Source organism: Leucoraja erinacea, chromosome 18, assembly GCF_028641065.1.
Source record: "Leucoraja erinacea ecotype New England chromosome 18, Leri_hhj_1, whole genome shotgun sequence".
Taxonomy (NCBI): Eukaryota; Metazoa; Chordata; class Chondrichthyes; order Rajiformes; family Rajidae; genus Leucoraja; species Leucoraja erinaceus.
The window spans coordinates 25,657,794-25,684,540 of NC_073394.1; the positions used below are offsets into that span (position 1 = coordinate 25,657,794).

Here is a 26,747-nt window from a genome sequence, read left to right on the forward strand (position 1 = left end):
CTTTACTGGATCTGCAAAATTTCTGAAAAAGACATATGACAGGAGTTTCTCACCTTCCGTTTGGTTAATTCTTTAAGCTAAAACTTGAGTTTAAAAATGTATTGTCCATTAGAAAATAAAATCTCCAAAATGTGTGGCTAGTAATTTGACCACACATCACCATATACACCTCGGACTTCAGATATAATACAGATTCCTGCCACCTGCAGATGTTTTCAGATGATTGTAATTGTGGGCTGCATCAGTGAGGAGAGGGAAGCTGAATACAGGGGTGTAGTCAACAACTTTGTTTAGTGATGTGGGCTGAATCACCTGCAGCTCAACACCGACAAGACAAAGGACTTAGTGGTGGACTTTAGGATGAGAGGAACACCCCTGTCTCCATCAATGGTGTGGATGTGCAGTTTACCAGGAAGTACAAATACCTTGGACTATACCTGAACAGTAAACTGGACTGGTCCAGGAACGCTGAGGCCCTGTACAAGAAGGGACAGAGCAGGCTGTACTTTTTGAGAAGGCTCCACTCCTTCATCGTCTGCAGTAAGATGCTGCAGATGTTCTACCAATCGGTGGTAGCCAGTGCCATCTTCTACGCTGTCATGTGCTGGGGCAGCAAGGCGAAGGCCGCGGACCCCAATAGGATTAACAAACTCATTAGGAAGGCTGGCTCCGTCCTGGGGGCGGTTGGATTCATGGGAGGTGGTCTTGGAGGGGAGGATGCTCTTCAAATTACAGTGCATCCTGGACAATATAGCTCACCCCCTCCATGACAAACTGATCAACCTGAGGAATACCTTTAGCAACAGACTGGATCCACCAAGATGCAGGACAGAACACCACAGGAAATCCTTCTTCCCTGCGGATATCAAATTCCTCCCCCTTCTGTCGTGGGGTAGACTGACAGCCCTCCTCCTTCCCCCCTCCCCACCTCCCCAATCTTTGCACATCCCCAATCCTTTCCACTTGTCACTTTTTAAATTTCATGTTTCAGGTATTTTGTGTTTCATGACTGTTCCCAGATCATTTTCCCTCCTGGGATAAATAAAGTTCTACCGTATCGTAGCCCGCCAACTGCAATCCAGTTTCCCACAGATAATGCTTTGAGCAAGAAATCTTTTAAGATCATCAAACATTGATTTTGTTGCATTACAAATTCTTCGGCAATGATGATCTAAACAGTATTCGTCATTTGTGGAGATCTTCAATAGCATCATTCTAAATCAAAAACTATTACAAAGTGATTGAAAATATAAACCTGTTGATTTGTGGAGTTCATCTGGACTTAGTATATTATAATGATGATCAACTAGTAGCACCCCCTGGGTTATGGTCATGAGGATTAATTATTCTTGTTACAACATCTTTGCTTTATCGATCAAATTGAGGAGGAAAAATAGTACAAGAAATGGATTCAACATCATCTGATACGTTCTGCACAAAATATTTATAGAAAAAAATATTCTGAATGATTAAACTATATGTCTAACTGAGAGACCACAGCACAGATCCAAGCCAATTCTCATTTTTTTCATATCGACTCTCTTATCCTGGCTAAGAATTAAAGGGATAAATGGCTGTAATAAACTAATAGGCGCCTTTTTTTTAGTACACAACTGTAATCAGCCTATGAAGGTCATCTTGCCATTTTTGGAGAACAACATCCTAGCTGTGGAAGCAGAGCTCTACAGTAGCTGGTTCAACCTGAGATTACATTAAGGCAGCAAGTTTTGGAATGGTCCACGTGTCTATCCAGTTACCACTCAACCAAATATTTGCTGTAGTTTGGGATTTTTGCAAAGAGGGCTTTGCCAATTCCAAGGTGATATTGATGCTCTTCTGGCTTCACACAATCTAGAAGAAGAAATGGGAGATGGAGACTTCTTCATTCCTTGCAATGCAATTTTAATGTGATAATTGCAATGGTGACCAACCTTGGTACACCATGAAAAAAAACAGTATAATTTCTGTGCTCTGTAAATTGTTAAATATTTTGTTTATATTTGACTTTAATATGCTATCCAATGTCACGTCTCTTTATCAATCCTTAACATAATTGCTTAAAAGATGCATCGTTGGAAACAACATTTAGAGTAGGATTTAATCCATACAATCAATGACTCAAAATTATTTAAATATATGAACAATAATATAGAAGATGTGAAAGAATGATTTCAATAACTGAAGAATAATTGAATGAGAAATTAGAAAACCCATGGGCTGGACAGGTAAGCAGTAAATTAAGTTTAGCATAGATAAACATGAGGTGAGAGACTTTGATAGTAGAAATAATAAATTGCGTAAATTGATAGAATAGAACATTATTTATTGATCTGGTGAAACAGTGAAATAATTAATAAAGCATCACAATTAGAACAGACTATGAACCTCCAGAACATTCCAGACAGTGACAGTCAATAAAAGTTGAAAATGGCAACAAAGCCATGCACATTTGTTTAGATTGCTGGCTCCTGAAGGCTTGAAAAATGGTGAATTCAGAGCTAACTAACAGCCTTTGCTTTCTTTTATGGAAGATCTAATTATAAGCTGATCAGACCATTGCTCTCTAAATATGAAAATAGTATGGCTGCCATTCAAAGATTCTCATTTGTGCTATTATACACCCTGGGAACTTCTATGACTCATTCAGATGCATGTTCCATCTAACATGCTGAATGCTCTTTGGGGGTGAGGAACTTTGATAGGAAAAGTAGGATACTGACACTATAGTTCTTGTCTCCTCTGCTGGCCGATGGAAACAAAAAAATAAGGGCAGGCCAATCTGTCCTTCCTGTCTATTTCATCATTCAGTACCTTCATGACAGATCCTAAATACCATATGCCTACACTTTTCCCTTTGCCTCTTGATGGCTTTTGCATCTCAAATTCATTCTATCTACTTAAATATGTAAAGTGACTTAACTTCAGAGGCAGAGAATTTCACTGGTTCACCATCTGTTGAGTGAAGAAATTTCTTCTAATCTCAGTCTAAATGTTCAAAACCCTCAAAGACCACCTTCCCTACAATGCTGGAAATTGTGAGTAGAGCCACATCCATAAAATAATTTGTTAGAAAAAAAAGGACACAAAGTGCTGGAGTAACTGCGGGTCAAGCAGCATCTGTGGAGAACATGAATAGGTGATGTTCCGGGTCAGGTCCCATCAGACTGATTATATTGTGGTACCTACTATCATGATACTTCAGCAGAGATTTTTTGTCCAAACCAATCAGGTGATTTTCTTCAGTTTTTGACAAGTCAGGAACGATCTCTCATTTTGCTATTACCTGATGTGTCCATTGTTTTATTATAGTACAGGCACATCCATTGTACAGAAGCAACGGGTAAAAGTGGTAAAATACCAATGTCTCATTAAGCCATGAGTACCAGCCTGATTATAAAAAGTCTAGAGGTGAAGTAATTAAAAAGAGAGGCAGAATTAAGAAGGAATCCAAAATATATTTTAGTAGCTTGTAAACAGCAAGGGGGTAATAACAGGGCAATGGGAACTGATGAGGGACACTAGCTGACAAGGATGAAAACTGAAGAGGTATTCATCATGACATTTCAGACATCCATAGATATACAGGTAGTGTCTGAGGATTGGGGAACAGCAAATGTTACCTGCAACTGCAGTCTGGTTCCAAAAAGGCTGTCTTTGATAAAGTTAGAAAATACAAGTCTTGTCAGTTTAATCGCTGAGATAGCAGTATGGATCAGTTAAGGAACACCAACATAGACTTTTTAAAGACAAATTCTGCTTAACAAAGTTAAGCAAGTTATTGATAAGGTGACAGAGAGGGTCTAAAAGAAAATATTGCTTGAAGTTTATATATTGATTTTGTGTATTTGGGACTGAGCTCACAACCTTAAGATAAACAGTATTGAGGAACAGCGTGAGAACATTTTTTGACACTTCATGGCAGCCTAATCTGAGGTTTGCCGGTCACGTCCAGAAGCCATCTCTACCAGTGCTGTTGAAGAAGACAGGGTTGTGTTCACCTCTCCTGCACCCCTGTTCCGTAGGACAACACCAACTCTTTCATTATGCGGATGTTAAAGGCTGGCTTTTATTCTCAAGCCATGATGCCAGATTCCCGATCTCTTTACTGAACTCCCCACCATCAAAGGGTTTCATAGGAGGTGCTCTCAAAAAGGCAGCCAGCATCGTCATGGACCCACTACCCTGGCCATGCTCTCATTTCATTCTTGCTGAGCAGAAGGTATAAGAATCTGAAAACCATGACCCCCACGTTCAAGAACAGCTTCTTACAAACAACCATCTGCAAATGAACGCTACAAATGCTAACTAAACTATGAACACTACAAATGAACGCTACAAATGCTAACTAAACTATGAACAACAAACTGACTTGGTTGCACTAAGGGCTTTGGGATTTTTGCAATACTGGATTTTTTAATATATATTTTCTTTAGTATATTATCTATCAGTATTGTGTTTACTGGCCTGTTATGCTGCTGCAAGTCAGAATTTCATTGTGCTGTTTTTGGTTGATATAACAATTAAACCCTCTTGACCTTTGAGTTACGGATGGAGTCCCCTAAGGTCCATAAGCTATAGAAATATAATACAGGTGATCCCCACATTATGGACATTCGGATGACGGAAATTTGTCCTGACACCATTCACAGATCACTACTCAAAAATTTCAGATATGGAATAAAATACATTCACTGAATTAATGTGAATAAATATGAAATCCCTATAGAGGGCACAGAAGCAGTTTACTGAATTGATTCCATGAATCAAAGATTTCCATTTCATGGGTAGACTGGAGGTCAGGTTCGTTAAGAACTGAGAAGAAACTGAGAACTGAGGGGATCACTAAAGTCGTAGGTAGAGAGAAATGTTTCCATTGGCAGAAGGATCAAAGGAAGACACACGTTCAAATTAGATTTTTAAAAAAGTTTTGGAACTTTAGGTCTGCATTTCTGTACATTTCATTCCAAACTTTAAGAATTAAATTGCATTCCCTAAATTCTCAAAATTATTATTTTTTAAAAGGCAAACATAATGAAAGGATGTAGCATGAAAATGATTGACTAAAAGAATCTAAGGGATGTGAGGGGTCCATTTATTATATCAAATAATTTTAAAAAATTGAATACTTTGCTGGATGTGTCATTGAGGCAGATACAATCATGGCATTCAGAAGAGAGCTGAATAGATATGTAATTGAATGGAAAACAATTTGCAGGACAATGGCGAGAGGATTGGAATGTGAGACAAACTGGATTGCATAGAGCTGCTGTAAGGTCAGTGGGCCAGATCTTTTGTGCTGCAATCTTTCTGTAATTCTTTAATTATGTTTGGATTTTTTTTCTAATTCAGAGAATTTAAGGAGCACAACTTTTTTTAAATTTTTGGACGTCGCAGGGAAAATGCAAACCTAAAAATCCAAAATTCAGAAGAAAATTACTCAATTTGAACACATTTGTCTTAACATAACTTTTAGATCCTGTATATATACATGTCTCTGTTGGAAAAGAAGAGGTATTATGTACTGGTGTATCAGGCTGACACATGTATCTCAAAATAAGCAATTAGTACGAGCAACAGGTGTTTTAGTTTTGAGCCATTCTCTTATAAGGCAATCCATCTGCAGCATTTGTTTCCCTGGAGTGTGCCACAGGCTTGTTTCTTACTTGAGTTTCTGCTGCGTTATCATTCCAAGTAGCTGGTTTTAGCAGCACTAGCTCCCTCTGGAACCTAATGTGAAGATAACAGCTTCACATATAACCTCTGATGAATGCGAACAGCCGATCCTGCCTTCTGGGATGTGCTGAATGTTTTAGACTACTAAGAACCCAAAGCCTTAATTATTCTCTTTTTCATTTTAGTGTGACATTTTGTGTTGCCTTGCTGCTGATACCATTTTATTTTAAACTTAATGCGTTCACCTCCTCTTTGGCTTTCTCATTATTTTTTTTTAAATCATCATTTACTCTTGTGTTTGATTGGAAGGAGTCATACATTTTAAGAAGTCCAAGTGTTTGCTACTTATAGAAGTACAAAGAGTATCTAAAATTTGAAGGGAGCAGGTGTGAGATGTAGACTTACTGAAATAATAGTCTTGTTAGCCCAATTAATTTTTCTTACAACTCACAGCTGCTATTTCACTGGGCTGTTCTTCTGGATTTAAGCATGCCACCATTGAAGATAGTGCCCACAGAGAGGGGTGATTTTGTCAGAGGAGAGTGGAAGTGTTATAGAAGAGCACGAAGCTTTGTCTCTCAATGTGTGTTCAGGGAGTATATCTCCAATATACATCTCTGAAGAGAATTGCAATGGTAATCTCTTAATATAAATGGATTGCATTAAGACTACAGCTGAGGTTTGCCATGTGCTGGAACCAGAAATTTCCCCACAAAGACAACCAGAATTGCAGTGCTGCTGGTATCAAGATGTTGTTGCCCAAGAATCTTTGCCTTGGATCTTTTCAAGGTGATTTTAGGAGCATCAAATATTACTCGCTCTACTGCATTAATAACATCACACCTTCCATGGGACAAGAGGTGAATTCATTTCCTCTGCCAAAAGGTTACGGGTCAAGCAGTTTGCGGGTGGTTTTTGTCCGAATTCCTGGCTTCTTGGTGTTTCAGAAAGGCATCAATTTCATATTGACTGGAAGTCTCCATGGGATAATCCAGGTATGCTCTACAACCAAAAAGCTTAAACTTCCTGAATGTTCAATTGGGTTATATCTAAATCAAGATTTTGATGGCGTGTTCCAGAAATCCAGAGAGTAGTCATATAACTTTCAGCCAAATGCCCTCTTTCTTTCAACCAATATTCCTGGCCACAGATTGCTGCTGAGGGACATTTTTGTTTTCGCTAATGTACTCCACTTCAGAATGCATGCACAAGAAAACATTCAAAGGCGAGAGCTATGCTGCTCCCTACTGCATAATTGAGCAGATAATAAGTAACCTCAAACAATGTTTCCACCAGCTGGAAATAACATGATACTTTTGTAAATATGCTTACTAATTACAAAACAAGGAGACCATTCAGCCCATGCCTGATCGCAACAAAGGAACCCAACAGGCTCAACCCCACCTCCTTATTTCACTGCAACCCTGCAACTTATTACTGTCCATTAACTCACCCCCCCCCTCTCCTTTTGGATTTTTGTTGCCAATTGACTACTTTGTGGAGAATTTAAAGGAGCCAGTTAACCAACCAGCATGTCCTTGGCATGTGGGAGGAGAACTAGACCAGCCAGTAGAAACAGAAGTAATCATGGGACGAATTGGAAACTTCCTGTTCACTGCACCCAAGGTCAGTGTGAATCCAGGCATTAACATTAGCTTTTTTCATCATTGTGCCAAAGCAAATCTCATAATTTGTCATCAGACATGCAATCTTCCATAATACAAATCAGGAACTTGGTGGCATCTGTAGAGTAGCAGGAAGGGAGAAGGCGCTGTTAGCAGTCCTAAGGCTCTGGCTGACATCAGTGTATATTCCAAAAACTGATTTCAAAAACAACTTCAATATGTTACGTCAATGAATTTCCCATTTTTCCACCCCTCTGTTGCTGATCATCTCAGAAACCCTTTCATCAAAATCACAGATTGTATCAATATAATCCAAGTCAGCTATACTTCCAAACGATAAAAAATTATGATATATGTGGAAATCTCAAATAAAACCAGAAAATGCTGGAAGCAGAGAACACTGATGAATATTCAACCTAACCTGCTGTGGAGGTTGATTGATAGTGATTGTTCATGGATGAGGAATGATAAGAAATCGCATTGCTCAATATTTTGGGCTTTCAATGCACCTGTTGGAAGGTAAGACTTGAAGTTTCATTTTGATTGTAAAGGTATTGTTAAACAAATTCACCACTGCACTGAGGGTCTAGGATCTTCTTATATTTACTATGAATGCTGTTCCACGTGGGTCTGCTTTGATGTATTCTTTATCACGCAGAGAGAACCTTTCTCTTCTCCATCTTATCAACCAATGCCATTGGTGTGGTGTCGGAATTGAGGCTGATCACTTTCTGAAATGGTGTACTAACGCCTGCAGCAGTAATTTATCAGTTCCAGAATGACTTTTACTAGTGTTTAGCACAAAGCATGTATTCTTTGCATGACCAAAACTAGTTGTTATTATATTAATCCTAAATGTATCCTCATTTGGCAACAAGACAAAAGCAATCTATTGAGTCATTGGCCTTTCAGCCAACTCAAACTATGCAGACTATCAAACAAACATTTGCACAAATCCTGCTTTGATCCCGTTTTTTATTCTCTCATATTCTTCCCTCCCATCAACTCCCACTATTTTTGACCATTCACATACAAATGACAAGCAATTTATGGTAGGCAATTAACATCCTTCATGATGTTGGAGGAAATTGGAACACCAGATGAAACTAACGCAGCAATGGAGAATGTTCAAAATCCACACTGAGACCACCTGAGATCAGGATTGAACATGGGACTCTGTTGGGGAAGTCCAGAACAAGGGGGTCACAGTTTAAGGATAAGGGGGAAATCTTTTAGGACCGAAATGAGGAAAACATTTTTCACACAGAGAGTGTTGAATCTCTGGAATTCTCTGCCACAGAAGGTAGTTGAGGCCAGTTCATTGGCTCTATTTAAGAGGGAGTTAGATGTGGCCCTTGTGGCTAAAGGGATCAGGGGGTATGGAGAGAAGGCAGGTACAGGATACTGAGTTGGATGATCAGCCATGATCATATTGAATGGCGGTGCAGGCTCGAAGAGCCAAATGGCCTACTCCTGCACCTATTTTCTATGTTTCTACAATCAACAGCTGTACTAGCTTAGATAGACAGAGTGCTGGAGTAACTCAGCGGGTCAGGCAGCATCTCTGGAGAAAAGGAATGAGTGATATTTTGGGGCGAGACCGTTCTTCAGATCAACCCGAAATGTCAGCCTTCCTTTTTCTCCATAGATGCTGCCTGACTCACTGAGTTACACCAGCATGATGTGTCTATCGTTGATATAACACCATCTACAGTCCCTTTCGAGACAGCTTCTAGACAGAAAAATTTTGGGTTGATCTGAAGAAGGGTCTCGCCCCAAAATCTAAATGGCGTCAAGTTGGGGAAAAGGGGAAGTACAGCGGGATCTGGGGGTCCTTGTTTATCAATCTATGAGAGCAAGCATGCAGGTGCAGCAGGCAGTGAAGAAAGCGGATGGCATGTTGGCCTTCATAACAAGAGGAGTCGAGTATAGGAGCAAAGAGATCCTTCTGCAGTTGTACAGAGCCCTAGTGAGACCACACCTGGAGTATTGTGTGCAGTTTTTGTCCCCTAATTTGAGGAAGGACATTCTTGCTATTGAGGGAGTGCAGTGTAGGTTTATAAGGTTAATTCCGGGGATGGGGGGCTGTCATATGCTGAGAGAATGAAGCAGCTGGGCTTGTAGACTCTGGAGTTTAGAAGGATGAGAGGGTATCTTATTGAATCATATAAGATTGTCAAGGGTTTGGACACGCTGGAGGCAGGAAACATGTTCCCGATGTTGGAGGAGTCCAGAACCAGGGGCCACAGTTTAAGAATAAGGGGTAAGCCATTTAGAATGGAGACGAGGAAACACTTTTTCTCACAGAGAGTTGTGAGTGTGGAATTCTCTGCTGCAGAGGGCGGTGGTGGCAGGTTCTCTGGATGCTTTCAAGAGAGAGCTGGATAGGGCTCTTAAAGATAGCGGAGTCAGTGGATATGGAGAAAAGGCATGAACGGGGCACTGATTGGGGATGATCAGCCATGATCACATTGAATGGTGGTGCTGGCTCGAAGGGTCAAATGGCCTACTCCTGCACCTATTGTCTATTGTCTAAAATATCACCCATTCCTTTTCTCCAGAGATGCTGCATGACCCGCTGAGTTACTCCAGCACTCTGTCTATCTAAGCTAGTACAGCTGTGCGTTTTTGCCCACCCCACCTTGCTACTACTGCCTGATCACGAGGCTTTCAAAATATTTTCTTGTGCATCCAAGCAGCATGATAAAAGTTCAAGTTAATCACCATGATCCCAGACCTTTATTCTAGCATTATCCATTTATACCCGCTGTGGGACTGAAGTCTGGAAATTTGTTTTCACCCATTTACATCATGCTAATTGGGTTACAACATTTTGCCCCAATCAGTTTTTATTAAAATATTGAGACATTTTCACTTAAAGAAATTGCTGTGGTGTTTTTATTCTCATTTAAAAATATTAGACGCTGACTTGCATATTCACAGGTGGCAACAGATACCCAATACTCACAGTTACAGTCTATTTTTTGGCTGTCCACAGGAAGCAGATCACTTATTTTCAAGACATCTCTCTCTATGACTGCAAGGAGATTATGGTAATTATGGGGCATGTGTGAAAAATAGGGGTATTTGAGGGGAGAGGACTAACCTGGCAGAGGGCAAAATGGAGTGGATCAGGATGTGGGAAGTATTAAACTATGTAGTGTTAGGTAATAAAGGTCGACTTGTTTTAAAATAGATCAGTCCAATATGGCCCATGCTATGACCTGGCTACTTTGCAGTGAATTTTAGGGCCGCAGATAGCATGAGTTCATATATATTGAGAATGTGGTTTAATGCTGCCAGTTACAAAAAGGATTCACAATAAAATACATGTTGTGGAGTTAGTAAAAATAAAAATGATGTCCCAATGGGAAACACTTTAACTCATGTATGTTTCTTCACTTTCTGGACCATGTAGTCCTAATTTTAAACATGGTAAAACAATAAGATTGCAAGATGATGAATGCTTGATCTGCTACATATCTTTCTCCACCACCTGAAATAAAATTAACCTGAATGTAACCTGAATCTGGATGAAATCTTCCCACAAAATTGAGTGGGCCATCAGTGACTCAGCATCAGGTGAAGTATGCTCTCAAATGCCTTTGAACTGTTTAAATATCAAAGCATTTTAAAACCGTTGAAATAAAAATCATTTAAAAACATCAAAAAATATTACAAATCTTAAAATATAATGTTAAACACCCTAAAGTACAAGCAGAACCCAGGTTTCACGAGGTTTAATTCTAGAGGACTCTCCATAAGCTGATCTCTCCATGAATTTCTCCTTAATTCAGAAATTACCACATTCTCTAGCTACCCATATTGGATCGTTATATTTTCACTTGCTATAATTCTTTAATTTAATCAAATGTGCATGCTTACACTACCCACTATTAAGCTAATAGAATATATATTGTATCCAGTCATTAATTAATATCACAAAATATTATTATTATTATTACTATTGTTTCTGTCTTGAAAAATGCTTAAAAAATGTATGGGAGAATTTGCATAAAGTCAGATTTTCATAAGTCAGGTCATCTGTAATCAGAGAAGCTCTGTACTTGAATTCAATTAAAATCAGTGAGATAAAGCAGCATATAGAAACATAAGTCACTTACCTTTTTACTCAAGTTTGGTGATTGAATGGGATCATGCCACATAATGAAATGGACCTTACAGCCAGATGTATTTGGACCTGACCTCCAGCTTGTCTCTGACCTCCATGTTTCAGTGGAAGTCAATGACAAGCTGATGTGCAAAGAGGACATAATTGGCCGTTCAGTAGGGAATCACTAGCCATGAAGCCTTTTATCACTATGCATTTCAAAGAGAATCTTCAAAACAAAAGGAAATGGGAGACATTTTGAAATCACCCAAAAAGCACAACATTTTTTTGAACACAATTAGAATGTAAAATGATCCCAAACAAACCTAAAGCCATGAAGCTACAGAAAGTGTGAGTGACCTATCAGTGCTGATCTTATCGTTCAGCTGCAAATTACCAACGGCTAAAGTATGCTTCTTTGAAGTAAGTGGATATCCCACAAGGGGATTATGCATTTATAGAATTTTAGCTCATGTGCCAAATCCGTCATGTTTCCTGATCTTGAATGCTTGTCAGAGATAGGGGGCTCTCAGAACTCCTGATACTTTTTCTTCAGAGCAGTGACAGTCTCCAACTGCTCTGACCACAGCTCCAGCTCCTCTAGGAACTGGACTCCACAGCAGCAGGTAAGATGACTTTCCTGAACATAAAACAAACATTGAAATAGAAACAGCAACTATAAATTAATGTGGAATATGATTAAAAACAGATCTTACAAATAAATCTGACTTTCTTTAATCTAGTAGTAGGATACTGCTCCCTATACAGTAACATTCAAAAAGAGATACAAAATGTATTATTTGAAATATGGATATAATCAAATGTTTTGAATGTTACTTTTCCTGCGTTTCACAATTATCTCTTCAGCCTGTAGGGCCATTAAAAAAATTACAAATTTATTCAGAATATAGCAAATTAGATAATGTAACTGCAAAATAATAGTAAATTGGTTGAAAAAGAAAGAAGCTATACCACTTAAGGGTTTCGTCCCGAAACGTTGCCTATTTCCTTCGCTCCATAGATGCTGCTGCACCCGCTGAGTTTCTCCAGCATTTTTGTGTACCTTCGATTTTCCAGCATCTGCAGTTCCTTCTTAACCACTTAAAATTGGTTAGTTTTAAGCTTAAAGGTATGTGCCAGATTTGTCAGAGGCAAAGAATGTTTGGTCTTCTTACTGTACCTGGATATAGAAAAAAACATATTTAATGTTGAGATTATTACCAGGAATGTCTGATCCTGGGCACAATGTGATGTCAGGCAGTTTTTAATCTAAAAGTGATACTCAGAAGATTTTAGAGAATCCACTTTTTCACAATCAGTGAAAAAGTTCCAAAATGTCCTGGTTGAATACTTTGTGTAAAAAAGGAATCTGGTCTGTGGGTAACAAAGGGCAACAGATGTCATTTTGGGTATTAAGGAAATTTGTGAAGAATATTGTTACATTGAACGACATGAGATGTACCTGTGATTCCATCCATCTTCGTGATGCGTTGCATCAGAAAGACTAGGAATATTATCAAGGATATCTCTCCGTTCCCTTTTCACTTTTCTACTCTCTGGGAGGGAGAAGATTGAGGAGCTTGAAAGCCTGGACATCACGACTTAAGAACCACTTCTGGCCATTTCTCCTTAATACCCACAGATCTGATCTCCTTTTTTTTTGTTTATTTTTCAGACTGGACATTATGCATGTTTTCACTGATTGTGAAAAAGTGGATTCTCTTATACCTCTGAATATCACTTTTAGATTAAAAGTGCCTGAAATTTCATTATGCCCAATATCTGACATTCCTGGTATTACTCCCTGCATTAAATATGCTTTTCTATATCCAGATAAGTAAGAAGCAATCACATTATTGAACCAATTACCTGGTACCAAATACACTCTCATCCTGGTGGTGCCGCCATGTATTTTTTATTGCTACCTCATTTGATTATTCTGTCATTGCACGATTTTATTTTTTGCACTACTTCACATTGTACTACAATCTTTGCATCATTCTGCTGCTGTTACATTCATCGTTGCATTTATTGTGTACTTACTCATTTATTGTTTATTTAACAATAAACACATCTGGACTAGAGGATTAGGACTATCTGCTCTTTGTTGTATATTAGTAGATTTGGAATGTTACTTATATCCAGATGTTTTTTGTGATTTTATGATGAGGGATTTCAAATTGATGCTACTTCCTTGGATTGGATAGTACCTGAGTGGGCCGTTTCCAAAAACAAAATAAATGTTTTTCTGTGATTTTGTTGAAGCTCACACAATAGAAATATTTAAAAAGCAGAGAGGATTTTATGAAGTATAATAGTGGACCAGAGGCTTCTTAAGCCTGCCTACCATTAAACCCAACTAGTCTTCAACCACAACCATTTTCCCTCCAAATTCTCATATCACTTGATTCCTTAGTTGTGAATAATCCATCAATCATTCTATTGAATATGCACAAAGACTAAACTTCCCCAGACCTCCAGAGTAAAACATTTCAATGTTTTGTAACCTTCCAAGCAAACAAATCCCTCTTATCTCTCTCACTTGTCTAATCTTATGACCCCTGATCCATGACCTCTTGCACCATATTCTTTTTTTTTCCCAGTGAAGAGTGGCTTTGTCAAAAGGGATGCCATGTAATGGATAATGCGGCAAGGCAGTGATTGGGATTTGGGGGTTGTGGTGGTTTATTATTGAGTATATTTTAAGGAGATGTTGTAGTGGTTTTTTGTACGTTGTGTTGTTGAATGATGACAGGTTAGAGAGGAGCTGAGTGAAGGTCATATAGGTATTTGGCACTTAGAAATATAAGACTTTGGAAGAATGAGTTCAGTAAACATTATAGCTGCTCCATGTACGTTGTTTCATGTATCCTGTTCTGCAGTTATTATGGTGCAAGTTATCTTCCCAATGAAGAGTAAACTTTCTTATATTGTAGCATCAGCAAAGAAAATAATGCCACTCACGTGGGTCATAAACAAAAGACTTCACCACTTCTTTATAGGAGGAGCCATGTCTAGATCCTTCAAGTTTAATGTCCTTTTATAACGATCCATTGTACCTTTTGTGGCTGAATTATGTGAACTAACAGCTGGCAAAGCAAGTTAGAAAATCACAAAAACCAAATGATTATTTGTCATGGACCTGCTCCAAATGTTTGATGGATATTAAGAAAAGTATTCCATTTGGCAATATAAGAGCAAGTCCCACATTGACAATATTTCTCTAAAATTGTAGGGACTCAACTCGAAATATTGACAATATATTTCCCCCAAAATATGCTGCTCAACCCTCCAGCAGTTTCTCTGAAATGGATAAGCATGTTGCAGTATGTTATAACTAGTATGTTTCAACAGTTTTGCGTCGTTCTCTTTGATTCTCATGAACTTTGTCAGAAGACATCAACCTGCAATTATCAATGTGTGAATTCATTATTTTATTGGTATTATAAGCAATATTTACTGCTAAAAATTAAATAAGTTGAGACTAATGGGATATATTCTCCTCTGTCTTAGGAATGTTATGAAGCTCACATTAAAATTCCCTGTGTGTGGATAACCAGTGATTTGTAGCATGCAATAGCCTTAGTCCCATTTTGCCTTTTAATTTTGCCTGTTGAATAAAGGTCCCTGATCACTGATGGCAAAAAAATAAATTATGTGATCTATATGGCCAAAACTTAGGTGAAGAATCTGAAATATATATCAGTTTTTAATAACAGATTATGCATGTTTTAATAAATAACAGTCATATTCTGTCTAGCCTGATCTGAATAGTCAGTTAATTTCTATTTTTTAAATTGAACTGAATATTTTCCCACTACATAACTCAATCCCTACAGATATATGTCCATCCTTCACTATCACTTTTGATTCTATTGGCAACATACAAATTAATTTTAGTTGACAGCTATCATACTACTGCTACACATGTAATATCAGATAGAAATGGTGTTTACTCTGAGGAACATATCTACAGTATATCTAGTCAACTTAGTAGTTCATTGCGACCAGAGAATGTACTGGAATTAGCTCCTTAAAATAGAGAGATCCTGTGAAGGTTACTAACATCTCAATAGTCTCCTTATTTGTCTGTCCATCCGTTACTTTGGTCAAACATGGAGAGCTCCCATGTTTCAATCAATTCCCATTGCACACCATTCTGAGATTAGTAACTGCTAAAATCAGCCTAAGTATACATACTCCTTGAAGATCTCCTTGAAGGTCATATCCTGAAAGGCAATGAGCATTTCAGCCGGAAAGCAGGATCCACCAGCTGTAGGAATAAAACTCCTTAGTCTCTGGACTAAGCAATTCCTGTTTTTTGGAGGTGGAGAGCTCGCCCAGCACTTTGTAGTTCATTAAGTTTACAGTTTAGATCATAATCCTGCTGTAACAAAGTTTTCCTTAGGTAGTGCCTACCTATAAGGGAAATTGTATGAAATCCAATTATTATATTTCATAGGTCTCGTAATTTGAGGAAGGACATCCTTGCTCTTGAGGGAGTGCAGGATAGTCCCGACTGGACTATTGCAACTCACTTCTCCTTGGCATCAGCTCCACCTACATCAACCGACTACAACTGGTCCAGAACGCAGCCGCCCTACTCATCACCCATACCAAATCCTGGCATCACATCACTCCAGTCCTCAAACAACTTCACTGGCTTCCCATCTCCCACCGGGTCACCTACAAAATCCTGATCCTCACCTACAAAGCCCTCCACCATCTGGCCCCCCCCCCATATCTCACTGACCTCCTCTCCCCCTACCAACCCTCACGGTCCCTCAGATTCACATCAGCTGGTCTCCTCTCCATCCACGTCCAACCTCCGCAGTTTTGGGGACAGAGCCTTCTCCAGGGCAGCTCCCAGGCTCTGGAACTCCCTCCCCCAACTGATCCGCAATTCCGTGTCCCTCACCATCTTCCAGTCCCGCCTCAAGACCCACCTCTTCACCTCTGCCTATCCTTAGCCCCACGTGCCGTCCCTTTTCATCTGTGCATTAATTGCCTCATACTGTGTTTTGTATTGAATTCTGTATTTACTTTGTGTACTAGTCATGTCTCTACTATTTATTTCATTCACCTTACATGTTTTTCCTCTATCTGCTAAATTTTTGTAAGGTGTCCTTGAGACTCTTGAAAGGAGCCCATAAATAAAATGTATTATTATTATTATTAGCATAGGCTCACGAGGTTAATCCCCGGGATGGTGGGACTGTCATATGAGGAAGGATTGGAAAGATTGGGCTAAATTCACTGGAATTTAGAAGGATGAGAGGATATCTTATAGAAAAATATAAAATTATAAAAGGACTGTATGCAACAAAAATGTTCCCAATGTTGGGCGAGTCCAGAACCAGGGGCCACAGTCTAAGAATAAAGGGGAGGCCATTTAAAACTGAGATGCTAAAAAAACTCCTTCCAAGAGGAGGTTGTCCCAACGCCAGAGTGCCAGATCAGCCACCTGCTCCCGGTAGGCCTTCTCATTGTTATCGGAGATCAGACCCACCACCACAGTGTCATCAGCAAACTTGATTATAGTTGGAGCTGAACCTGGCCACACAGTCATGTGTGTACAGGGAGTACAGTAGGGGGCTGAGAACGCAACCCTGGGGGGATCCTGTGTTCAGGGTGAGGGTGTTCGATGTATTTCCTCCCATCTTGACTACTTGGGGCCTGGCGGTGAGAAAGTCCAGGACCCAGGCACACAGAAGAGTGTTAAGCCCCAGTTCCAGCAGCTTCTCAGGAAGTCTGGTGGGGACTATTGTATTGAAGGCTGCACTGAAGGCAATGAAACAACCATATAGGAGCTATGTTGCTTTAATATTAGTTATCATTGAAAATAAATTGATTTTGCAAATTACACGCTACTAGTAGGTGGACTTCTTTCTTCTGCAGCATGATATCAACATATATGGCCCCTGGATTTTTGCTTTGACAGCAGAAGATAACTTGGATAATAATAATTACTAGAACAGAATCCATCAAAGATTATAATTAAAATTGAGATAAATAGATTTATGTTTGCAAATGGAAGCCATATTTAAAAATTAACTGCAGGACTTTTTAAAGATATTTACATGTATACAACATACATATTCAAAATAACTATTGTTTTCTTGCAACAATCTTTAAGGAATAATTCAGAGTGTTAAGATGTTCTGTAATTCATTTGGGGGAGTATGAAGAATAGCAATATATTTTTTATTTAGCATCTGATCTACATTGTTAAATATTACAGAATTATGTTTAATCTCTAGATAATCCATTCGCTAAAGAATTTCCTATTAACAAGTGATTCAAAAACCTAATCACTTTATTCTCTAGCAGTGACATCCTCATTTTCAGAAGGATTATAAATGAGCTCCCATTGTCCCCTGAGATTGGCTAAAGAAGAACAAATAATATTGCCCAGTACTAGACCAAAATTATATGATACTCATTAATATCAAGGTGCTTTATGTTATTAGGAGTGAAGGAATTCCAGCTTTAATTTCAAACATGGCTACAGTAAAATCAATGACAACGACAACAACAACAACAACCAGAACAATCATTTCTGAGCAGTCTAGTGAATCAGGAATCACCAAACTGAAGAAAGTGACCCAGGTGACAAAAGTCGCATCAGAGGAAGGTAATTGTCAAATTGTTTCCTAGTTATACAGATAGCATTGCAGTGTGAAATCACAGTTCTGCCTCTCTGAGCCCTGAATATGCATTATATGTAAGAACCTTACAGCCATAAACCTGTTCCACACTGACCCTTGATCGTGTACCACAAATATGAATCTAATAGAAGTTCCCTATACTGATTCTTGACAACATACCACAATTCTGAGCAACAGAAATAGCTCTAATAAGAACAATGACACTATTTTTGAAATGTAGATAATTCATGATTAATGTTGTAGATTAAGATCTTAAATCTCATCTATTAATGATTATTTCATTGCATTAGTCCAGAAGTCCAGAACAAGGGGTCACTGTTTAAGGATAAAGGGGAAATCTTTTAGGACTGAGATGAGAAAAACATTTTTTACACAGAGAGTGGTGAATCTCTGGAATTCTCTGCCACAGAATGTAGTTGAGGCCAGTTAATTGGCTATTTTTAAGAGGGAGTTAGATGTAGCCCTTGTGACTAAAGGGATCAGTGGTATGGAGAGAAAGCAGATACAGGATACTGAGTTGGATGATCAACCATGATCATATTGAATGGAGGTGCAGGCTCGAAGGGCCGAATGGCCTACTCCTGCACCTATTTTCTATGTTTCTATGTTTCTATTAACAATGAGCTTGGGTCTCCCTTCCCTTCATTATATTTACTGCATATTAGTACAAAATACCTCCTTTCATTAACTGTGACAATATGCCTTAACAGTGAACCAGAGCTCTTCTACGTCAACTCTGACGTAGAAGAGACTCTGAGTCTCTTTACATTAATCTATGATCACAATACCATCTTGCTATTAGTTCACTTTTATATCGTGTTTTCACTGGAACCTTTGAAAGATTTAAAATATGAAATTAGCCTTTTTATTGGTCAGAGTTGAATATTTCGTTCAGGTTTAGGTTTGTAATTGTCTCGTGTACCAAGGTACAGTGGAAAGGTTTGTTTTTCAAATCAGATAATACTAGACATTAATACAATCATGCCAAACTCATCCAATAGTTAGAGAATAGGAAAATACTGAGTGCAGAATATAATTCTCAGTATTGAAGTCCACCAATTCGAGAGACAACCTCAGTACAGAGATTTCAGAGCAGGCTTCATTCTAGGAGTTGTGCATTTGTTGTAAATATTGGGGAAGTGCTAATCATCAAGAAACAGTTTAATTAACGTTGCAGCATTATGTTTACTGTTAAAAAAACATTGCATTGTGCTACATTTCAGGGGGAGAACAAATTCGGAGGAAGTCCTCAGTGACGCTGCAGACACTAAATGTTGTCACACATAGCTTTGAGATCCCACCAGGAGAGGGCATCCCTGAGTTTGATGAAAAGCCAAATTCCACTGCAGTACCAGAAGGTAAGTCAGCAGCACTGTTCCGTGATTCACAATATTCACCTGCAAATCTGCCCTTTCATTTGTGTGTTTTGCCCTTTTTAAATAATGGTCCAAAAGGAGACAAATATTGCAGATCTGTTCGGATGTTTATATTTTGAACCTGCATTACAATACCATTCTCTGTATATTTGGGTTTATCAGGATTCTTAATCCAGAGAACTATTTATCTATCACCTTAAATATATATACAATAATTTAAGATTTTATTAATTATGATCGCTGTTTTATTTAAGCGGGTACTTAAGATTAAAAAAAATACTATTAGTAGCCAACTTGCTGAATTTCACTACCTCATCTCATGTAAAGAATAGGACAAAGAGCTTTGGTTTGAGAGTTAATGGGAAGGAGAATTAGTCAAATCTACTTATTCTTTAGGGGAATCCTGAGAAGAAATATGTGGAATAAAATTCAAAGGGAGCTTGGTCCTTCAATTTCTGAGAGGTTTGTTAACACTGTGAAATCATTCCTTAATCCTGGGATTGTCCATCTAAAACAGATAACTGTCTTGACTTAGAAGAAGAATAAGAATAAGTTTTTTGAGAAATAATAATTCCCTTTAGTCTCCATGAATGCCATTTAAAAATAGCACACTAGCAATCTACATATGTTTTTCATCCAGTATGTTTAAATTATACTCAGTGGGGTTTTGATCTTTGTGTGTGATGCATCAGTCATGTCCATTTACTCTGGTATTAATGAGGGAATCTGTTTTACTTTAGGTAAAGATGCGATTTTTAAAGCCAAGGTGAGTGGGAACCCAAAACCCACAATCACATGGAAGAGAGCAAGTGGAAAACCCATAAGAGAAGGAGCAAAGATTTTCTTTGACAGCATCACTAAAGAGAATGTTCTGAAGGTATCAGAATCCAAGAAATTTCATAAGAAATCTCTTTTACATATATTGTCACAAATCAAAAATAATCTTAAAAATTGTAAAAGACTAGACTAAGTGGGACCCATTGGGACCCAGTCACACGGGAGGCCTGGTCCCCCAACGCAACCCATTTTCCAACGCAATATTCCACCACTCACCCATACCCCAACGCAATATTCCACCACTTGCCCCATAGGGGAGGACGGGAAGGGGTGGGAGGAGGGGGGGGTGGGAGGGGAGGTGTGTATGTGGGCGGGAGGGATGTGGGAGGGGGAAGGAAGAATGTGGGAGGGGGGAGGAGGGATGTGGGAGGGGGAGGGGTGTGTGTGGGCAGGGTGTGCAGGTGGAGGGAGGATGTGGGAGGGGGGAGAGGGAAGATGTGGGGGAGGGATGTGTGGGCAGGGGGGTGTGGGTGGGGAGGGGGTGTGTGGGTGGGGGGAGGTGTGTGGGAGGGGGTGTGTGGGTGGGAGGGTGTGTGCGGGAGGGGGTCTGTGGGTGGGGGTGTGTGTGGGAGGGGGGTATGTGTGGGCAGGGCAGTTTGTGGGGGCAGAGGGGTGTGTGGGCTGGGGGGTTATGGGGGCGGGGGGGGGTTGTGGGGTGGGGGGTTGTGGGGGAGAGGCTGTGTGGGCAAGTGAGTGTGTAGGGGGGGGTTGTGTGGGGGCGGGGTGTAGGTTGTGGGGGCAGAGGGGTGTGCGTGGGCGGGGGAGTTGGGGGGGGGCTGGGGGAGCAGTGTGGGGGAACGGGGGTTTTGGGGGTGGGAGGAGTGTTGGGGTGGGGAAGTTTGGGGGGGGAGGGATGTGGGGGGCAGGGGTGTGTGGGGGCGGAGGGGGGGGGGTTGTTGTGGGGGGGGGGGGGTGTGCGGACAGGGGGGTTTGTGGGGGGGAGTGGGATGTGTAGGCAGTGGAGGTTGTGGGGGGAGAGGGGTGTGTGGGATGGGGGGAGGGGGGAGAGAGTTCGAAGAAAAATGGGGAAGAGCCATGGGGGAGAGGGGGGTATCAGGGGGGAGGGGGGGGGGGCAGGAACCAGCGAGGGGGACCAGAGGGAAGGGGCTGGAGCTGGCGGTGCGATGGGGACTTAAAGCGGGTGCTGGTTGCTGGTCGTTCTCCTCCGCCGAGATCAGAGTCTCCGCTTTCCGTTTGGCGACATTGGCGACATCTCCGACCACACGCAGCTTCCGGTCCCTCTGAAAATTGTGTCCGGTTGGAGACCTCTGGCGGCCATCCTCAGCTCCAGTAATGACGAAATGGTGCAGGAAGGGGCGGACCGTCCTGGGGAGTGACAGGAGAAAAACCAATCCACGCGGCGCTGACTGTCTGGAGAGGAGACCGACCTGCGCATGCGCAGTTTTTAAGATTTTTAAACCTCGTTAACTTTTACAATATTCCACCAATTGGAACAAAACTTGTTGCACTCGCAGCACAGGAGAACGGCGAGTGAGCTGGCAAAAAAGCGTAGCGTTTTCACATACCATTTTTGCGCAAATAGAAAAACCCCACAAACTGGAAGACCACAAGATCAGAGTTTTAGTTATGTATAGATAAACACAGCACACTCATAAGAATCTTAAAGATGAAGTTGACAACACAATATTTGATGTGGAACAGATATGCAATACTAATATAATATGCCAGTTGTCAATGATGGTCCAAATATTGCTATATCATATTGCTGTTTCCTTCAACTTACTCTTTCCAGCCCTAATAAAATCTCGGTCTGATAAATATGGTTTAACCCTAATTTAAACTTTTACCACTGGCGTTCCTGTGACCTTTTTCACAGCTGTACAAGGTCTTTATATCCAATATGCTTCCAAACTGCCTTTCCATCAGCAGGACTGCTCCCTATTGCTGCCTTTCTTGTTTGGCTTGATACATACTCATCAAAATTTATCTTAAGTGGTTTTAAAAAATCACTATACTTTTAAGTTTAACCTTTTACAATGTTTGTCAATATAGTAAAAAAAAACTACAGATGGTGTTCTATTACCTTTACTTCTTAGAAACTTACCTGTGTATTAGCTGTTCTCTAGTCCTCTTACTGCCTGGTGCATATACTTTTTATTTATTTATTCCAATGTGATTATCTCTGCAAAAGCCGCCATTCATTGTCCATTCTTGATTATCCCCAAAAGCTTTTTCAGAAGTTAGTTAAGAGGCAACTGAATTTCTGGAGTATTTGGAGTTATATTTAGTCCAGAGCAAGCAAGTTTAGACTTCTGTAACTTCACCAAACGGTTGGTTATGCCACGTTTGTGGGATGATTGTCAATGTAACATTTCAAAACTGCCCATATAATCCTGTATCTATCAACTGTTAAATTGATAGGTACAATACTGGATTAACATTGTACAATCTCACTGTTTTCTTAATTGAAACTGTTTCTCCCAGATTTTAGTGAGCTTTGCATTCTGCTTCCTATTAAATTACAATGTTTTTATTGTTTAAGCAGGGCATGATTTGTGAATATTCTGATTTTTGCAGCTGGATAACATCATTCCAGAGGATGAGGATGCCTACAAATGCATCGCTTCCAATGCTCATGCTGACTGCACATATGTCATTTCATTGACAGTGACTGAAAGTATGTATGAACCTGGTGGGAGTGTATGACAATGTTTATACACTGTGTGTTGCTGGGCAGTTAATATTTTCCCCAGGGCCTTGTGGCATTTTTTCCTATAAAGCATATTTTTCCCCGTGTGTGAGAGAAGCAAGTGTTAGTGGACACTTATCAACTCTTACTTTAATGTTGTCTAGGTCTTCCTGCATGGACACTTTCATTTTCTGTGAACTTGTAAAAAAAAAAAATGTTGTGAAATCATCAGCAAACACCAGCACAGGGGATCTCGTCCAAGTCCTGTACCATCCTGACTTAGACAAATTTAACGTCTTGTTGTCACTAAGTCAAAAAACTGCAATTTTCAGATCACCATCAGTGGATTTTCAGATGCTCGGCCGTTTGACCAAGAGAAAGTTCCCGATTTCCACACAATTACTGTCAACTGTCAGATAGTTTTGCCACAGGATCCCACAGTGAATGTAGCTGCAGAGCCTAGAAGCAAAGCTTAATCTTGTTTGGATTTCCCAACATTAAGTTGGGGAATTGCCTTTCAGATCCTGCACTAAATTTGACTAAATGAAAAACATTGATTTCAGTGGTATTGCAGGAAAAACATTTAGAAGGCAAAATCTAGCAATTGTTTGAAGGAGTTGTAACTTGGTGCCTATCAGCACATGACTGAATGTTTATGTATTCCTAAATGCATGCATGTAACAAAGACCAAGCTACCACATTCTTGATGCTAATAATGAAAGTGGATATTGCTGTCTTAAGAAATGGCAGTCAGCCAATTATGCCAGTGAATTGTTCAGAATGAACTAATTCAAACTCATTTGGTCCCTAATGCAGATTTCATTTTCATATTACAGATCCAGATAAGCAATTAAACTTCCGAACAATGTTGAAAAAAAGGTAAGGTCTTAAGCAAATTACTCAGAGAGGTTTTAAGAGGGCCCACGTGAAGTAATAGTGTGATGAATAGAGAATATCCAGTGGGTAGCAAGGTATTACCTGGAGAATTGGATTGATATACATTGGGAACAAAATAATGAAACAATATTTAATAGTTCAATGTTGGAAGCATGGTTTCGAGAGTGATGATGCCTGGGTAAACTGTGATGAATATGAGTGCTGTGTGTGTATGGTCTTGTGAGTAATTATATGCTGTATGGGGGATTGTTACAGAAGATATATAAAGAGTAAAAAATTAATAACATTGAAAATATACAATAACCATCTGTGAACTAGGAATACAAATACTCTTAGAGACACATGGATCTCTGAAATCCCAAGATTGGGATAAATATTTATACATAAATAAAGAGAAAATAATGCGCCTTGTCATTATTAGGGAGATAATGCAAAATCGGTTGGTGTGGATTATGAAGAAGATGAATGTTAGGGCAAATTCACATCTATATTGGGTAAATCTTCTGAAAATGCTGAAGAGATAGTCAGTCTCGCACACAGTGGGAAATGACCCTGCAAAGGTTTGGGGTCTGATGCAGAGTGGATAAGAATCACTAATTTTGCATGGAACATGTATTTTGCAGGACCCTCTCCACCGTTGACATTCTCTGTTATTATTTTCCACAGCCACCCCCTAACCCCATCAGACTCTCCACTATCACAACGAAGTGGAAATCACTCAATGAGTAATTGAAATAATAAATCATTATTTAAACCAACTGTGTGTGTTATTTACAGGTCAACACCAGCACTCAAGGAAGAAAGGAAGATTCCAACTGAAAAGGAAATGTGGGAGATTTTGATGAAAGTAGAGAAGAAGGACTATGAAAAAATCTGCATGGAACATGGATTCACTGATTTTAGGGGATTGCTGAAACGCTTAAAAGAAATGAAGAAAAAAGTAGAGACTGAGGTAGGAGAGAAATAAGGGTTGGAAAATTATAAGGTTAGGAGTGCGTCATAGAGTAGGAAGCAGTGATGTTAGTAGAGGGGTTCAAAGCTGATAAACAAAATATTGGCCAGTGTGTTTGGACAAACTAAGAGTTAAAATCCTTGAGGATCATCAAAAATAGGTGTGCCTTAAAATAAAATGGTTGTAATAGAGACAGGTGGAGGTTAGAACTAAATGAATGTTTGCCAATCTGACTACAAGCTTTTACTTGTACAATAGCAGAGAGTTCACAAGGAACATTGAATGAAATGAGCTACCATGTTTATCCAAAACATCACGTATTTTTCTATACTATTCCCATTCTCTGTACTGTACACTGACAATGACAATTAAAATTGAATCTGAATCTGAATCTGATTCAGCAGCACTTGGTCCATAGCCTATTCTGTTTTGGCAATTCAAGTGCAAAAGCAGATGGTTTTTTCATGTTGTAAGGGTACCTGATTCCACAGTCTTCGCAGGTAGTGCATTCCATATTCCAACCACCGAAAGGGTGAAAAACATTTCCTCCAATCCCATCTCAATCTCACCTTAAACCTCTGGTTTCATGCACTGCTGCTGGGGGGAAATGTCTTACTATCTACTCCATCAATGTCTGTAATAATTTTGTATATCTCTATCAATTTTGCCCTCAGCCTCCTCTGCACCAGAAAAACACTTAGCCTATCCAGGCTTTGTTCATAAATGAAACCAGGAGATCCAACATCCTGGTGAACATTCACAAGTAATGTCATTAGTCCCGTGTCATCTTGTCCATCAGTGACATGTCTGAACAATTGAGTGGTTCTCTGCTGTGATCCAGCAACAGCAATTGCAGTATTCTGCAAGCAATAGAATGACTTCCAGCACCAAACTTGATTTCAACACTCACAAACCAGCTCACACACATAATCTTTACTTCAAATAACGAAGAACACGTATCAGGGCAACAATGGACATGTTTAGTTTAGTTTAGTTTAGTTTAGTTTAGTTTAGAGATACAGCACGGAAACAGGCCATTTGGCCCACTGAGTCCGCGCCAACCAGCGATCCAGACTTGAGGACCAACTTTCCACATGATTTTCACAGGCTTAAGCAGAAAAGGGTTACATTTCACACGTCACTCAAATCACACTTGTAAACCCCACTCCTATTTTCTGGCACTATCCAATATCTGTTTGTATTTTTGCTTACATTTGGAGCTTGTGTTTAAATCTAAAACAATAGTGATGGGAAAAAGTGTCTACTCTTTAGAAATTTCTTATGGAAATACATGAGTTGCAGACCATCATAGGTGCTAAAGATAATAATTTAGCGCTAACTCAGCAATCTCTTTCAGGGAGGCCACAGCATTGCTCATAAGGAAAATCTAAATATTTTGAACAACTGTGGTGATAGAGCTAGTCTAAATTAATGCTGAAACAAAGTGGACCAAGTATGGAGAATGTTCTTTAAACAATGTAGCACATGAGCTTGAGGGATTGCCAAATGCCACATTTGATAAGGAGCTTTACTTTGCTTCCAATCCATGGTAAAATTGAACTATGGGAATTCAGGCCTCCAGCAATAAGATTGCTCATCTTAATGGTCAGCAGGTAACCATCTTCACTACTGTCTTGTGCTCTCTCTCATTCTTCTGACAGTCAGTGATCATTTTAAAGCCATTAGAGGATGTGGAAGGAAAAGTTGACTCAACAGCTACCTTTGAAACAATCATGGAATTGAAGGACCCGAACATCAAAATGCAATGGTTCAAGGTGAGGCAATGTTACTGGATGTTCGTTGGTATTGTCAGCAACTATTGTAAGCAAACAGATATATCATGTTTTTACTTGATGTTTCTAATGACATTGACCTCTTGTTCCATTGCCTCTGCCTCCATGCCTATTTCTTTGGCATGTAGTCATCAGTCCCACTGATGACCCTTTCTCCCACCTCCA

General features: G+C 39.6%; 1 protein-coding gene across 1 annotated transcript in view; it reads left to right on the forward strand.

The window, feature by feature from the left end:
- Positions 1-11,908: 11,908 nt before the first annotated feature.
- The window catches only part of LOC129705832 (immunoglobulin superfamily member 22-like), a 57,872-nt gene continuing 43,033 nt past the window's right edge, over positions 11,909-26,747 (forward strand). The window contains exons 1-8 of the mRNA XM_055649666.1: positions 11,909-12,035; positions 17,880-18,043; positions 19,301-19,435; positions 20,194-20,330; positions 22,829-22,928; positions 23,777-23,819; positions 24,615-24,789; positions 26,451-26,564. Coding sequence (XP_055505641.1) covers positions 17,911-18,043; positions 19,301-19,435; positions 20,194-20,330; positions 22,829-22,928; positions 23,777-23,819; positions 24,615-24,789; positions 26,451-26,564 — 837 coding nt within the window. The 5' untranslated portion in view covers positions 11,909-12,035; positions 17,880-17,910. The remainder of the gene's footprint in view (positions 12,036-17,879; positions 18,044-19,300; positions 19,436-20,193; positions 20,331-22,828; positions 22,929-23,776; positions 23,820-24,614; positions 24,790-26,450; positions 26,565-26,747) is intronic.